This window comes from Polyodon spathula, chromosome 7 (assembly GCF_017654505.1).
Source record: "Polyodon spathula isolate WHYD16114869_AA chromosome 7, ASM1765450v1, whole genome shotgun sequence".
NCBI classification, from domain to species: domain Eukaryota; kingdom Metazoa; phylum Chordata; class Actinopteri; order Acipenseriformes; family Polyodontidae; genus Polyodon; species Polyodon spathula.
In genome coordinates, this window is record NC_054540.1 from 44,408,239 (window position 1) to 44,426,314 (window position 18,076).

The 18,076-nt window shown below is 38.3% G+C and overlaps 1 protein-coding gene across 1 annotated transcript in view; it reads left to right on the top strand.

The window, feature by feature from the left end:
- The window catches only part of LOC121318646 (transmembrane protein 164-like), a 44,371-nt gene that overhangs the window by 7,437 nt on the left and 18,858 nt on the right, over nucleotides 1-18,076 (top strand). Inside the window, exons 2-3 of the mRNA XM_041255544.1 lie at nucleotides 7,614-7,663; nucleotides 11,723-11,789. Coding sequence (XP_041111478.1) covers nucleotides 7,614-7,663; nucleotides 11,723-11,789 — 117 coding nt within the window. The remainder of the gene's footprint in view (nucleotides 1-7,613; nucleotides 7,664-11,722; nucleotides 11,790-18,076) is intronic.

Consider the following 18,076-nt stretch of genomic DNA (forward strand, 5'->3'; position numbering starts at 1 on the left):
CAGGTGAATGTTTAGTAATTAACAGAAATCCTAGTTTTTCACAATTAAAAAACAAAAACAAAACAGAAATTCGCTGATTTTAAAAAAAAAAAAATAAAACTAAAAAGAAAGTGTCATTCCTCAATTCAAATAAAAGGCTAAAATTGATCTGATATTTGGAGGCGATTTGTATCGTTTTCAGCATTTTTAAACAGCTTGTTGAGTAATAAAAATGCGCTGGTTACTGAAGTAATCTACGTTTCAGCATGAATGTGACACTGACAGTGCGCCTCGCTCACCAGAAGCAGTTTTATAGAACAAGTATGTTTATTTAAAGCAGAATTGCCTGTGTTCATGATTAGATGTGATAAGTGTATTTATTTGGTTATCAAACAACCAAAAAAAGCCTTTTATGTTTTTTGCAAATATAAAACTAAAAATTCTCAGACAGCATAGACAATCCGTATTTTTCCGTGTTATTCTGCAGCAAATAGATTCCTAGGACACCTGGTAATGAAGCACATAAAACACAAAATAATTACTGTGATGTCACAAATTATGTTCCTGATTGGGCAGGTTTTCAGGAAGAAATGGGCAGGTTTTTGTAAAGTACTGGATCTCAAACAAAACTAAACTTGAAGGTGTGAGTTTGCAAATCTGCCGCATCTTCAAAAAAATATAAGCTGAGCTTGGCCAGAATCTAGCGGCATCCCATTACTTTCACCTGTGACGTTCTGTAAGATGGCTATCGTGTGGCGGTCTTGTGACTCTTAATACATTTTCATAACAGGTGGTATTTTATGTATATTAACCATTTCAGTGCCACATTGTTTCTCTGGCCATGTTAATAATGCAGTCCATACACTTTCAGTGTCTTAACAGTTGGTACAAATCTCTGTTCTATGATTCTCTCAATTAAGCTGTATTACAGGTCATGTCTTGTTGAAATTCACCATTTCACAGCCTCATCTTTGGAAATACAGTATTCATGATACAGTTCCTTTTCACGTATCCATTTGACTTGTTATAAACATTTCCACCAGGCCACCAGGGATGCTTTGATTTTGTTCACAGAAACTCCCATTTCAAGTTTGTTTGGCTTAATGCCTCCCGTTTGTGTCCTATGTTGTCTCAGTTCTCACTGCTGTACTCTCTGCTATTGGATTATCTCATGACAATGACAGGTACTGCAGGGCTCGCTTTTGGTAATGGTACTTGCCCTTTGGGCAGTCTATTGTTGACATTTGGTTGTCCAAAAAAAATGTCAGGTTGCCCATAATTGACCTATGGAATGTGATTTGTACAAAGTACACTGTACTCAATATAGGTACAGTATCTAAGGGTATCTTATGCCAAGGAAATGCATGTACATGGAGTAGGGAGTGGTTAGCATGTAGAAAACAGAAAGTACTGATTAGAGGAAAAACCTCAGAATGGAGTTAGGTAACCAGTGGAGTACCATAGAGATCAGTATTAGGTATTTGGTATAGTAAGCAAACTTGTTAAATTTGTAGACACAAAAATAGGAGGAGTGGCAAACAATGTTGCAGCAGCAAAGGTCATTCAAAATGATCTAGACAAGATTCAGAACTGGGCAGACACATGGCAATGACATTTAATAGAGAAAAGTGTAAGTTACTGTGCGTTATAAATATTATATGGTAGATACTGAAATTGAAGGCCTAGGAGTTTTTATTGACTCAGAAATGTCTTCATCGAGACAATGTGGGGAAGTTATAAAATAGGCCAACAAGATGCTCGGATATATTGTGAAAAAAAAAAAAAAAAAAAAGTTGAATTTAAATCAAGGGAAGTAATTTTAAAACTGTACAATGCACTAGTAAGACCTCGTCTTGAATATTGTGTGCAGTTCTGGTCACCTCGCTATAAAAAGGATATTGCTGTTGTAGAAAGAGTGCAAAGAAGAGTTACCAGGATTATTCTGGGTTTAAAAGGCATGTCATATGCAGACAGGCTAAAAGAATTGAATCTGTTCAGTCTTGAACAAAGAAGACTACGCAGTGACCTGATTCAAGCATTCAAAATTCTAAAAGGTATTGACAATGTCGACCCAAGGGACTTTTTTGACCTGAAAAAATAAACAAGGACCAGGGGCCACAAATGGAGATTAGACAAAGGTGCATTTAGAACAGAAAATAGAAGGCACTTTTTTTACACAGAGAATTGTGAGGGTTTGGAATCAACTCCCCAGTAATGTTGTTGAAGCTGACACCCTGGGATCCTTCAAGAAGCTGCTTGATGAGATTCTGGGATCAATAAGCTACTAGCAACGGTCTCCTCTCGTTTGTAAACTTTCTTATGTTATTATATACTTTTTCAACATCAAAATTCCATACTTTTTCCAGATTTCCATTTGTTTTTACCAGACTTGTGTTTTAGTTAGTTTCTACTAGTTTTTCATTAGTTATCCACATAGGCGGGCAGCCACAGTGCATTATAGCTTTTTCATCCAGAGCAGAAGTTGCGTCTGGTTTTCTAAAAGTATTTGTCAGAATCTGGAGGTGAATATCTTGCAAGAGGTAATGCAGGCATGCAAAAGAGAAGTAAGATACAATCTAAGATATGTCCAATATTTGAGAACTGTGTTGCATTATTTCAAAAAGAATATACAAAGTTGTATACTGCAAGTGCCAAAATAGGATAGTATAATGGTATCAATAGTATACTAAAACCAGACAATTTTGGCACAAGTATACTTGCAGTATGTTACTTTTTGTAAGGGATGATATTGGATTGTGAGCCAAACTTCTTTATACCCTCTGTTAAATGTTGAACTCTATGGGTCGTGAAAAATAACAAAAATGAAATAACAAATGTGCACGCATTATCTTAAAATGTGCAAGTGTCGTCTATTAAACACATAAGTCAAATACTTAATACAATGCACCCTCGCTATAACAACCCTGTTTGGGTCCAAAGCCTTGTACTAAAAGGACAATCCAAAACAAACAATATAAGCTGCTGGTGTAAGTTAAGGAAGTCACTTTGGATAAAGGCATTAGCTAAACTATTAATAATATTAGTACTATTTTATTTTTTGATTATTATTACAGTATTTGTCACTACTACTAGCAATAATAATAATAATAATAATAATAATAATAATAATAATAATAATAATAATGAGATTGTGAATAAAAGTAGAATTACAAGTACAGTACCCTAGTATCCAGTATTCTGGCTATATCCTATTCATTGAAGAACACAGCCCAATCTCGCCCCCCCCCCCCCCCCCCCCCCCCCCCCCCCCCAAAAAAAAAAGTGCATCAAAGTTTCAGTTTTGTTTCAATTGCAAATGTTAATTTAAATCTTGGTTCTTTATTTTAAAAATAAATAAATAAATGTTGCTTTGCATAGAGCTGTACGAGCCAACATCAGCAGCAGTTTATTTTAAATCAGTATTTAGTTGTATAATTAAGGCCACATAGCCAGGATGTAAATAGTGTATATATATATATATATCTACACTGGACTGATGGTTTGGACCTGAGACTGTTGCTGCGCTCGGTACAGTAAGTTACAAGGAAGCACCATATATTTAAAATAAAATTACCGGTACATTTTATTAATCACATTAAAGTAGTGAAAAAAGCAATGTCGACATGCAGCGTGCTAAATCTGAGTCAGTGGTAATAACTATCGATTTTTTTAATTTTTTTTTCCTGGGTTGGTAAATAATGTTAACGAATTAATAAAAGTAACAACGAGATAACAAAATGTGAATCATGGTGAGCAGAGAAAAAAACAGGAAGAACAGTGTAATGGTGTTGTTTAAAAAATATTTTTTAATTGAAATTGATCACAATTCAAAAGTCTGGAATCTGGGTGATTACTATCATGATTATGTGGTGTGAATCCAGTGACTTGGATATAATAACCTCATTATATTAAGTGGTATTTGTATTTCAATATTCACAACCTGTGTACTGTATTACATGCACATCTGAAACCCATTTTCTCCCTATAAAATAATCATTGAATTGTGATCCCATTCAGGAGAAACAGCCCATTGATATAAAAAGCATTTTGAATGAAATTCTCCATTAAGTTACTTAAAATACACTACAGTTTTTGTTTTGTTGAAAGATCTCAAAGGTTAAAGATGTTGGTGTAACAAATTATTGTGTTGGATTGAACGTGTGTGCCTTTATCTGTAGTCATCTGTGATAGAAGATTGCTTTCAATTGGAAATACCTGTAACTTCAGTAAAAACTGATAAAGAAACAAAGCAGATACACATGATCTCTTGTAAAAATGTATTTGACAGAACAGGTAAAAGCAAAGTTGTTGATTGCGGAGAAAAGCCGCCTATTTACGGAAGTGCGTGTTTTTGGACTATATATATATTTTTTTTTTGTCTGTTTATATAAGTGCGTGTTTTTGAACTATATTTTTTCAGGTTGAACAGTTCTTTGGAATCAAAGAATACACGTCTAACCAACTTTAAAATAGTTACCATTGTTTTTGTCACCTGCAAACATGATTTAATTATTCAAAATGTGACTTTATTTAAAATAGTACAGTTTTATGAGAAGGGCCTGAAATCAGGAAACGAGTGGTACTGCTTTTGCCAGGCTGAAGACTGTATGAACCCCACTCTGCAGGGGCCACTTTCACTCTGCATTCTCTTTGCTGCGTCACACTGTGGCTCCCATGTGCTCTGCATGTGCTGTACAGGATGTATAGCCTGGTATGCAATATGGTGGCAGCGCTAATGCAGTATAAATATTTAAGAACATAAGAAAGTTTAGAAACGAGAGGAAGCCATTCGGCCCATCACACACACAGTCTGGGTGTGACTGTGTTCCCTTAGTCTGTCTCTGTCCTATTATCATGAGAAGCTTACATTCCTAGAAGTGACACACACCTACTGCACTTTACCTGCATTGTGGGCAATGCTGAGCACAGCAAGTGTGAGTACTAGAGGAATTCATCATTTAGGGGTTGTTTTACTGTATTGAATCTGAATTAGTCATGAGAAACCACTCCAAAATAGACTTTGATAGGAGCATAAACATACTGGGGTCTATTCAATTGATCTTAACAGTTGCAGACCTAAATATTAGAACATAAGAACATAAGAACGTTTACAAAGGAGAGGAGGCCATTCGTCCTATCTTGCTCGTTTGGTTGTTAGTAGCTTATTGATCCCAGAATCTCATCAAGCAGCTTCTTGAAGGATCCCAGGGTGTCAGCTTCAACAACATTACTGGGGAGTTGATTCCAGACCCTCACAATTCTCTGTGTAAAAAAGTGCCTCCTATTTTCTGTTCCGAATGCCCCTTTGTCTAATCTCCATTTGTGACCCCTGGTCCTTGTTTCTTTTTTCAGGTCAAAAAAGTCCCTTGGGTCGACATTGTCAATACCTTTTAGAATTTTGAATGCTTGAATTAGGTCGCCGCGTAGTCTTCTTTGTTCAAGGATGAACAGATTCAATTCTTTTAGCCTGTCTGCATATGACATGCCTTTTAAGCCCAGAATAATTCTGGTCGCTCTTCTTTGCACTCTTTCTAGAGCAGCAATATCTTTTTTATAGCGAGGTGACCAGAACTGAACACAATATTCAAGATGAGGTCTTACTAGTGCATTGTACAGTTTTAACATTACTTCCCTTGATTTAAGTTCAACACTTTTCACAATGTATCCAAACACCTTGTTAGCCTTTTTTATAGCTTCGACACATTGTCTAAATGAAGACATTTCTGAGTCAACAAAAACGCCTAGGTTTTTTTCATAGATTCCCTCTTTAATTTCAGTATCTCCCATATGGTATTTATAATGTACATTTTTATTTCCGGCGTGCAGTGCCTTACACTTTTCTCTATTAAATGTCATTTGTCATATGTCTGCAAAGTTTTGAATCTTGTCTAGATCATTTTGAATGACCTTTGCTGCTGCAACAGTGTTTACCACTCCTCCTATTTTTGTGTCGTCTGCAAATTTAACAAGTTTGCTTACTATACCAGAATCTAAATCATTAATGTAGATTAGGAATAGCAGAGGACCTAATACTGATCCCTGTGGTACATCACTGGTTACCACACTCCATTCTGAGGTTTTTCCTCTAATCAGTACTTTCTGTTTTCTACATGTTAACCACTCCCTAATCCATGTACATGCGTTTCCTTGAATCCCAACTGCGTTCAGTTTGAGAATTAATCTTTTGTGCGGGACTTTGTCAAAAGCTTTCTGGAAATCTAAATAAACCATGTCATATGCTTTGCAATTATCCATTATCGATGTTGCATCCTGAAAAAAATCAAGCAAGTTAGTTAGACACGATCTCCCTTTCCTAAAACCATGTTGACTGTCTTCCATTTTGGATCTTATTATAGTTTCCATAAGTTTGCATATAATAGAAGTCAGGCTTACTGGTCTGTAGTTACCTGGTTCAGTTTTGTTTCCCTTTTTGTGGATCGGTATTACGTTTTCCAGTCTGTTGGTACCACCCCTGTGTCAAGAGACTGCTGCATGATCTTGGTTAGCGGTTTGTAAATGACTTCTTTCATTTCTTTGAGTACTATTAGGAGGATCTCATCCAGCTCATCCGGCCCGGAGGATCTCATCTAGTAAAGTGTGTTCTTTACACTATCCTTAATCTTGGTTCACTTGTGAATTCCTGCATGCTTCCAGAATTCCTTATTTGCCATAAGTTATAACCAAAACTGTCTGTTTTATTAAGCTTCTTTCTATGACTCACACAGTAAACACTGAGTTATAGGAGCATGTTCTGGTAACTACAGATCAAGCCATGTATTTCTATTGTATTGTACTGTATCCACCTCTTAGATTGCTTGTCATATTCATTGTCAAACATGAATCAGCTAGCTAGTCATTGATGTTCCACCCAGTAACTGCATCCATCTCTCTGATTGGACAGTTCATACAACTATTATTATTATTATTATTATTATTATTATTATTATTATTATTATTATTATTGATTGTTATTACATTATTAATAACGCTGTCCTTTTTATGTGCACGTGTCAGTGGGGTTTCTTATGTTAATATATTGTTCCAAAGGCCTGTCTGTCACTCAGAACAGGAATGAAAGAACAGAGCGAGTGATTCGGACTCTTCCTGAGAAGCAGTGGGTTTGCCCGGGCAAAGCCCGAAGTAATAAGTTATTTTAATTTCTATTTCAGGCTTTTGCCAAAGTCAGCATATATTATTATTATTTTTTATTTTATTTTATTTTATTTTATTTATAAATAACTATTTGGATAAACAGTACCAACACTGCTGTACATGTTTTCCACACTCGGCACAGAATTCTGATATGGTTTCTACAGATGCATGGTTCAGATTAACAAAAATTGCTGTATTCATCTGTGACCTGATGCAGTAAACAGGTACTCCATGGCAGCTATTGTCCTCACTGAAAGTGTATTTACAGCCACATTGGTACCGTAACTGCGGGACTGTCTGGGAACATGGCTATGCTTTAATTCCCCAAACATTTCAAATTAAAGTTTTTCTCATACTGTACTGTAACTTTAATCATCGCTGCCAGCCCAGCACAAAGGATGCTGTAGCACTGGCACCTGGGCCTCTGTTATTGGGATCACTGGACAGTCTTTCATGGTGTGTTCTCATCTTTTGTTTTACAGATTTTCCTCCTTGTTTGTCCTCCAGGCAGACTAGCAACGATAGTCTTTAGGTAAGTACTGTACTGACACCAATACTGCCTTGTACTGTTAATCTAAACCATGCTGACCAGGTTCTGAGTAGAGGCCTCCATGACCTGTGGTTGACGCCCTCTAAGATTACTTGAATACCTCACACTGACAGGAGTTTAGATTATGAACTGTTGGTGTGAGATAAAGTCTGGGGATGTGAAAAGTGGATAATCGGGGGTGGGGGGTGGGGGGTGGTTTGCGTCAAAAGTAATGTTGCATCAACTGCAATATCTTAGCTTTATGCAACCTCCTGCTATAATTGCTTTACACAACTTCCTGCTATCCTCTATCTTATCTATACGGACGTTACAACACACAATTTGCAGGATGACTCATCTTCTTTAACACTCAACAGAACCCTTGCCTGGGTGTTAGACTCTCCTGTTGGCAGTTCTGCAGAGTTTATTATGTAGAGAAATAAACCCAAGACCTGAAATTAGCAAGAGCCCTCATTTCCTTACGTTTTAATTATACAGAATGCAGGTCTGAATGTTTCAGTTTTACACACGGATGCAAGCGGCCATACCTTTTAACTTTAATCTGAATTGGGACAGATTACAACGGGGGCTGGGGTATTGCTGTTTTAAATGCAGTAGTTTTCCATTTCGCATGTACAGTGCTTTGAGGTGGCTCGACAGAAAAAGCAATGTAACTGCCACTATACTTTTAACATTTTCACTTTGCCATTTCATTTTGTTGTGACTTTGTTACGTCAGTACCAATAGTAATTATTTACTATTTTCTGGAATACTGTGAGTGTTTGATAGGGGTGTTTACTTGACAGCCTGTCTTTTTTTATGGTTTTGAAGGAGAGTTTCATCTTGTTCTGTAGTTGACAGCTCATAGGCTTTGTTCTCAAGCACCCTGTCACTGTGGAAGTTCTCGCTGCAGAAATCTCTCGCTAGTCTAATTAGCCACGCCTGCCTTTTCCATAGGGACTGGCTGCACACAGCCCAGCCCAGCACTCGACCAGATTATCATAGCCTGAGCCACACCCTGAGCCGATACAGCAGGTGTGAAATTTCGTAATCGATCAAAGCCCACAAAGTCCCATATTCCACAGATCTTTCACCAGGAGGTTCAGCAGAAGCAGTGGCATTGTGAGCCTCCCACACTGAGTCCATTAAGAGTGCTTAGAGGAAAAGAGCAGGCGCGCATTCCCTGTGGTATTGCCAGATTGCTCCTCTGTGAGAACAAGCCACTTCAGGAATCATGTGTGGGTGAAAGAAACAGCAGTTTAAATCAGTAGGTAATCATGCTTTGACATCTGGAGGCCTTTCTCATTGTAGCCCATGTTGGAGGAGGGGGGGGGGTGTTCTGGGGTGACTCATTTGTCCTGCTGGTGCGTATCTGTCCAATATCATAAACAAATACCCCCCCCAATGAAATAATTACAATTTTGTAAATACATTTTTATACAATTATTAGAAGTTGTTTAATATCTTGCCAGCTGTCTGGCTGCAGCACTGTATATTTGATTTATTTTGTCTGTTCTGACTCCATGTGCCAAAAGCTCAAAATAATCAGAGAGAAGGCCTGATCCCGAGTAGCTAAATTAGCAACATTCCAACGGAATTCCTCTGAACCTGAATCCATCCCCTGAGGGAACCCTGCAGTCTTGCAGTTTTGTTAAGTCTCGCCTTGCTTAAAAATCTACTTCAGTTCTCCAAATATGTCTCATCGGTGTGTCCTTATGTTAAGCTTGTACTGTATAACCAGTACAGTACAGGACCAGCTAACACTCTTCATTGTAAGTGTGTGCCTTCAACATGATTTTGTTACAGTAGCATATGTTTGGTAGCATATGTTGTTTAAGGTTTGCAACATGCCATTAGATTGTTTAGTTTAAGATTGCATTGTATGAGGGATGCCAAAAAAGCTGAAAACTGAATGAATTTGTTGTGTCTGTCAGATTTATAATACAAAGCAGCTGTTTCACACAGTAGTGGGTTTGCTGGTGTTCAAAGAGCCGTTCAATCCCCTCATGCATTTTCAGGTAGAACATGGGAAAATTGTAATGTTTACTACTGTATTTCAACTGTAATGCTTAATAATGTATTTAAAGGCAAAAACATTCTCTGCTTCTTGCAAACATTGCAATCAAATCTGATTGAGATTGTGGTCAGCATTTGTTTTTACAGTCTTATCTGTGTGCTGTATAAACACTAACTGTAGCTCGGATAGCGAGCTGCTTGTTGGAGGAGAAAATTAATCTGCAATAATCTGAAATCTGCAGCTGATCCTCTTAACGGTTTCCCTTTGTAGTGTTTTCATCCTGCCCTAGGGATGTTCAAACCTGGGATACTTGAAACCAACTGCAGTCAAAGTGCTGTTCAGAATAACGTTTGTTACTGAGCCACAAGAATACTGCCATGTTCCTCCCAGAAATTTGCATATTTTGCCTAAGCTGCACAAAATGAACATGGTCAGCTCAGATTTCACATGCTTGCCCATGCTTGGTCTATGGTACCACACCCAAACCATTTTCAGCACATACGAGTTGTCATGAAGGTTTGTATGTTCAGCTCATATAAACTCATGGAAAATCATGGCAAGCATTAGAAGCCTAGTCATGGGATTCCAAATGTCTTGATTTTGTGGGGAGGAGTTTTATATGTAGCGATATAGTTGCTAAAATTCCATGCTAAACAAAAAAAACCTTCCTCTTACTTAATCTAGGTTGCTTTAAAAACTCCAACACAGGCTCACTAAGAACAGTGTTGTACAGCAACATCATGTGCACCTGACATTTCCAAACAAACCAGGCGAGTGTGGTGAGCGGAGCGGCCTGCTCTCATTCCTAACCCTCCCCCTGTGGTCTTATTTAATGCCACCTTTGTGCTGATCACATGGGGTATAATAATGATTTCCCTTTGGAATGACCAGAATGATTTGTTCAGTTTGGCAGAATCCCCTTCGATTTCATCAGTACGTGGAATTAGTTTTCATCTCTGCCCCATTCCTTGCTCATCAACCGATTTGCTGCAGCCTCTGAACCTCTGTAAATGATCATGGATCGCAAGATATTACACATGTTACACATGGTCACTCATGGAATGCAAACCATGTTAAATTAGTTTGCAATCTAATTTAAGTTGTAGTCTTTTTTTTTCTCTATGTTGTGAAATATTGAGGATGCTTTGCAGTTGTCCTTTTGCCAAGGTCTTTAGAAATACCAAAGATCTTCTATTATTTAGAATTTCTTTGGAAGTAACCTAAAGATTTTTGAGACTACACTCGGGTAGACAAGATTAATTGATCAATTATTTTTTAATCGATTAAAGCCCACAGGTGTGATTAATTGATTATTCATGAATGCATTAAAACCTTTAGTTTAAATGTGATACACATTTCTGAGTCTATATAAGATGATACTTTGCTGCATAAATAAACCCCCAAAAATACAACTGTATAAAATATAAATATATGTGGGCAGTTGACGGCCTTGACTAGCTCAGTGTATTTGAAATGGTGATTGCGCAGTCAGTGCATTTCAAAAAGGCACACTTGTATTACAAATAGAATCGAAGCTTGTCTTGACTGGCTGGCTCCCCAAAGTATATATTGAATCTTGGCTAAAGTTCCGGACTTAGAAACACTGAATAAAATCTGCTGTGTATCACAGAATGGTTCAGCTGAATAGTGAAATACTAAGTATGGTGTTTAATTTCTAAATTCTTTCATAGTTTACTAGATGTTTAAAAATGAGTGCACTATTCATTTTATTCCCAATTGTTTTTTTTCCTTTTGTTACATTGGCAACCTCCGCATCTGCTGTCTATTTTTGGACATGTGTTTTTAATAGCTTTTAAATGTGTTTGTATGGGACAATGGGCACTATCTCCCACTGTGCTGTAACAATGAGGCATGACTCAAAACATTCAGATTAAAATGGGATTCCATGATCATATTTTCCTTATTTTTTATATTTGGTTATGCGTGTCCCTGGTCCTGCGGTATATCACTTGATGAAAGCCTTGTTCTGGTGCTTGCTGCTGATTTCCTGTCTGCTCATGTTTGTCCTTTCCTGTTGTCTCCAGGATGCAGATTCACATGCTCAATGGAGCACTGTTGGCCCTTCTGTTCCCTGTTGTCAACACCAGGCTGGTGAGTAATACTGTTTGTCACTTGCCAGCTGCTTTTCAACACACTTCATGCCATTGTGATCCACGGCACCAGTGTGTCTTCCAGCCCACTGACACAGGGAACTTAAAGCTGCAGCACATTATAGCCATGAGCTCCATTTAATAATGTACATTCAGGAGGTGTAATTCAAACATAGTGCACAGGGCAGGGCAGCTGTATGGTGTGTGCGTGTTGTGCTTTTTTTTTTTTTTTTTTTAAAAAAAAATGTTTGGTTTTAAACAACTTTAAGTGTAAAAAATATTTTAAACTGGATGGCACAGCAGATCAATCCATTAGCCAGCAGGATTTAGTAAAATGACTTCTTGCAGTCTGACTTCCTCTACTTCCAGCTAAGTGCTGCTGAATGGGATTCTGAATTCTCTTGATAGTATAACACATACATCCAATGCAATAATAACGTAGCCTACCTTTTCAGTAACTACTGTGCAGCATTACTGTAAGCACTGCATTGGCATATATAGGCTGGCAATATCCGTGGTGCTGCAGCACAAGGAAGTGTATTCATGTTAATAAGAACCGGACTCGCTACCACATGGGAGAATGAATCAGCCAGCTGTACAGGAAGAGGCAACACCACATTTAATAAAGGACAATGCTAGTTGTATCTCCCAACACCTTTAAATGAGGCACCTCAAAGGGCTGAGGTTTCAAAACCTCATTGTTTTTCATCAATGAGGCAATATAAAGCCAATTACACATGGTCTTAGCAACAATGTAATGTGTTCTAAGGGGCTGGTATTAATTAACAAGGATTTCTCGCATCATTTATCAAACCCAGATGTGAGACCGTAACGTGATGTATGGGAATGTCTCATTAATACTATGAAGACAAGTCATGCCTTACAGTCTGTATTCCCTAAATTAGTTTTCTACAAATGCCAAGAAAGTATAACACATTACTGCTGCTATTTTGGAATGAAAAAAATAGAACTACAATACTAATCAGAAAGAACAGACAACAAATATATTTCAATACATAAAATGAATATTACACACTGTCGCTATTGCCCTTTTGGCAACTTCAAAGGACCCAGCCTAAGGGTGTATGGTCTGATACAAAAGTCCTGCAAAGCTCCCGCTTCAGTCAGGTCCATCCTATAATAAACACACAGCTGCAAGCAGGAGCTGTGAAAATGCTCTGTTGTTAAATTCTTGTTGGGTGCCTTATTGCCCCACCCTGGTATGAACATAATTGTACACTGACAGCTCAAGCCTTTAGTGTCCCCTTTTGCATAAAGAATGAACACAGAATATGACACATATAGTCTAAATGCATGCATTGTGGTACCAAATCATTTGTCAGCATGTGCAAAGAATCAGCAATCAGCTTAGCTGAACGGCCTGTGTGTCTTCTAATAATTACTTATTCCATCTAGCTTCTTCAATCAACCTATTAGGCTAATAGTTAGGAAAACACTAGTTTCCTATGGCCAGAGCCTTAACATATTTAGGCCCTGGGGCAGGCAGTCTTTTATCCAGAGTGCTTCTGCAGACAAACAGGCCTGTGAATCTGGTTTTCAGAGGAGGAGGCTGTCTTGTCTGCTTGGCTGATAGCAAAATAACATTTTGAAAGAGTTGAAATTCACTGTTTGCAACATGCTTATTGGCTTCCCACAGTCACTTACAGTAGCTAGAGTGTTTCTCTACTTGACTTGTAATACGTTTCATTTCTAATTGGAGTGGTCCCCTGTGGCTTGCCTAGAGAAGACACTGCAGTGTTGAGTGTGAGGTGGGTCATGCTGTCAATTGGCAGTATTGGCAGGGGACCAGTGTAAAGAGCTGCATTGGCCTTTGCAGTGCTATAAGGGAAAAACAGCTGGGGGTGGTTCGCCACAGCAACCCCTGCTGGTCAGGGATCAGACCAGGCCAGACAGAACGCTCACCACCAGAGTTAGGTCGCTTGGTAACATCCACTGTGAAGAGAAACAGTTGGTTATGCATTGGAAGCAGAGGCTGTCTGTTGATTTAGAGTCACTCTGATTTGTGGGTTGCAGCATTTGGTGGGGATTCAAATTGGGCATTTCAAAACAATAAAAATGATGTTTAAAGTCATGGATGAATATATAAAGCTTTGACAACAGGACATTGTGCTCCTACAGGCTGTATATAGCGACTCAACCAAAGCCTGGCATGACCATGATGAGCGTACGCTATAAATTTCAACTGTTACCAAGATGTATCGGACACCGAACTGAATAAGAACGAAAAGGGAGGGTCCCCATAAAAAAAAAAAAAAAAAAAACAGTGTGCTGCTGTGGGGTGAGGAGGTGGCTGCAGTTCAGAACAAGATGTAGCTGATCATTGCAAGATTCGGAGTCACAGATGTGTGGAGAGATACGGAAAAGAATGGGTTAGCATTAGCATTTTTCTTTTCTACAAAATATACATTTTTCCAGTACAGCTATGGCCAAAAGTTTAACATCACTATAAAATTAACTAATTTTAAATTTGCTTCATAAAGTCGAATGAAACCTGTTGAATAACGTTACATTAACATATTGAATTACATACAACTTTGTATTGTTCCATATACTTAATGAAGAACTAACAATTTCTGTGACATTTTGTAATCTGATGTGAAATAATGTACTACTATTATGGCTTCCAGTAGACTGTTATCATTTAGCTACTGCTAAATGCACAAAGGCAGTAACATACAGTAGTAGTAAAATCCTATTTGAATTGCAAATGAAGTCAGTGGGCCATTGGCACATTATATGTTTAATCCTTAAACTGTAAACGACTCTGCAGCAGGCTTGGACACTTTAAATCTACATACATATATATGTATGTATATTTGTACAGTCAGTGCCTTATACTACCGGTCAAAAGTTTTAGAACACCCCCATTTTTCTGTTTTTATTGAAATTTAAGCAGTTCAAGTCTGGTGAATAACCTGAAATGGTACAAAGGTAAGCGGTAAACTGCCAGAGGTTAAAAAAAAAAAAAAGTTTAGGTTACCAAAAACTGAAAAATAATGTGCATTTCAGAGTTATACAAAAAGGCCTTTTTCAGAGAACAAGTAACGGGTTAACAACTTACAGCTGTTCTGCAGCAATGGAAGTAAATTAAGCCTTGAAAGTCGATGCTAACAGTTCCTACAGGTGTCCCAATTTTTGTTGATTACTTACAAACCCTTTGTCTGTATAAAAGCAGTGTTGGAACAGACCGTGTTACTACACCCTCTTAAGCATTATTTGGACAGTATTGTACTGCAGGAAGTAGTGTATTGCTTTCATAATGGCGAGAAAAAGGCAATTAACAAAGGAAGACAGACAGACCATTATAACCCTTAAAAGTGTAGGTCTTTCCTTTTAGAGAAATTGCAAAGAAAGCCAAGGTGTCAGTGAATACAGTTTCCTACACCATCAAAAGGCACTTGGAAACTGGAGGAAACTCTGATAGGAAGAGGTCTGGCAGACCCAAAGCCACAACAGAATCAAGACAAGTTTCTGAGAGTCAACAGCTTGCATGATAGGCGGCTCACGGGACAATAGCTTCAAGCACAGCTTAACACTGGTCTAAGTAAGCAAGTCTTAGTTTCAACTGTGAAGAGAAGACTTCGATCTGCAGGTTTGACAGGTCGAGTGGCTGTAAGAAAGCCATTGCTAAGATGGCAAAATAAGAAAAAGAGGCTTGCCTGGGCCATGAAGCACCACCAATGGACTACTGAAGACTGGAAGAAGGTCTTATGGACTGATGAATCAAAATTTGAAATCTTCGGTTCATCACGCAGGGTTTTTGTACGCCGCCGAGTAGGTGAAAGGATGGTTCCTCGGTATGTGACACCAACTGTCAAACATGGAGGAGGAAGCGTGATGGTCTGGGGCTTTTTTGCTGGATCCAGAGTCGGTGACTTGCACAGAGCGAGTGGCACCCTGAACCAAAACAGCTACCACAGCATTTTGCAGCGCCATGCAGTACCCTCTGGTATACGCCTAGTTGGTCAGGGGTTCATCCTACAATAATATAATGACCCAAAACAAACCTCCCGGCTATGTCAGAACTACCTTAGAAGAAAAGAACAAGACGGTAGGCTTCAAATCATGGAATGGCCAGCACAGTCTCCAGACTTAAACCCCATCGAGCTGGTTTGGGATGAACTGGACAGAAGGGTGAAAGCAAAGCAACCTACAAGTGCAACACATTTGTGGGAACTTCTGTAACAGTGTTGGGAAGAACTTTCTGAACAATATTTGATTTCCATTGTAGAAAGAATGCCACGAGTGTGTTCGGCTGTTATATCTGCAAAAGGTGGCTACTTTGAGTCCAAAATTCAGACTAAATTTTGTTAAACAAAACGATTCCATGATTTCTTTTTTATCTCCAATTGTTTATTTGTTCTCTGCTTTTATTTCAGAGTACATTGAGACATTCAACTGCGTAAATTTCAATAAAAACTGAAAAAATTGAGGTGTTCTAAAACTTGTGACTGGTAGTGTAAGTATATTATAAAATGACACAAGTTACATAACATACATGTATCCTGTATATCCATCTATCCTGATCATACTGAAAAAGTTAAAAGTTTCACACACTGGCAACCTTCTGGCCCTTTAGTTATGTACATACAGTAACAAGCCCTAATTTTGTGCAGCTTAAAATAATCACACACCAGTGCTTAAAAAGCATGATGTGACTGTGTAGGAGAATTGTTTGTTTACCAAATCAAAGAAAGACTAATAAACTTTTAAAAATCACCAGTAACCCCCGGAAAAGAAAGTTGGAGGAGGGTTACTAGTCCCGTTACTTTCCGTCTCACCATGAGCTTTTATAGAACGTGAGCACAGAGTTCCCAGTGCCCCTCTCCAGCAGGAGTGTGTGGAGCCCAGGAGGAACTCGGCATCTTGCAGAGAAAGAAAGCGTCTTTCTTTAGCAATATTTCTAAGGGAAAAAATTGACACTTTGGCTACATTCCTAATATGCAGTTCGAATTAAAGATCTGGGTCCAAATTTACACCCAAGTTGCTCATTTCAGCTGTAAGGTTTGTTTACTTCATAAAAATAATAAGTCAGTCTTCTTCAGGTAATCGTAAATCAAGAGTTTAATTCCGGAACTAAGCCAATCCAGAGACTTTACAGAATGCAATCTCTACAATACTGTAAGTGCAGTTACAGGTCTTAGCAGATGAAATTTGGAGCAGACAAAGCTGCAGGTAAAAACCTACAGGTCTCTATAGATGGCAAAATAATAAGCGACCAATACTCTAGGTGTGAGTCTACAGGTCTCGGAAAGATGCAGGATTCCAAACAAATACAGTTTACAGGCATGGATATACAGGGCAGGTTACACCCCCAGGTAAAGTAATCTTCTACTCCCACCAATAAAAAGTGACCCCCCCCCCTTTCTTGGAGGCATGCCAACCAGTGCTTTGTGACGACACCTTTAGCCAAGGTTTTTGTGGATTACAACCAGTTTTAGTTGGGTTGATTGTGGTTTGTACCAGTGATTTAAAATCAGCATTTTAAGTAGAAAACAACTCCTGCAAATACAAGGGTCATCTGCCTGAGATCAAAAGGGTTCTTGAACCATGAAAGAACCAGTTTGTTGTCTTGATTCTTAAATATGCAGGCACCTTTTGCTGGGTGCAAAGCTACAGAGAGAGCCTCAATGATTTCTCACTTCGATTGTAATTGAATATCTCCCAAGGGCAGCATGTGTAGGGAAAACAAAATTGGCCCAAGAGCAGATGGGAGATGCCACATGTAACTTCAGAAAGAAAGGAAGAATCTCCCTCAATTTGAACATATTATAGCCTGTCTGAATTCTGAATCCTAGAAGACTCTTGACACGTTCAATCACAATAGGATGATCTGTAGTGTCACATTCTTCACTTTGATCTAGAACAATAAGAACCGAGGGGGAGTCTCTATCTGATGACAATAGCACATTATTTACCACTTGCTTTCAGTACAATGGCCAGGGTGGAAACCTTATATATATCATGTACTGCTAGGAAGGTATTAAGTTGGTTAGCTACCACTCTTGCTAAAACTTTAAATAGAAAGGAGAGATTAGAAATAGACCTAAACTTATTAAAGATTGTGGGATCCAGAGCAGTTCATTTATTATTTATTTATTTCTTAGCAGACGCGACTTACAATTGTTACAAAAGGTAACAAATGTCACAGTACAAAGTATCACATATAAAATACCACATTGCAGAATATCACATTACTGGTAAGAGCAATCATAAAGTACAGTAATATCAGTAGCAGATAAGATGTGCAATAACCAGTGATGAGAC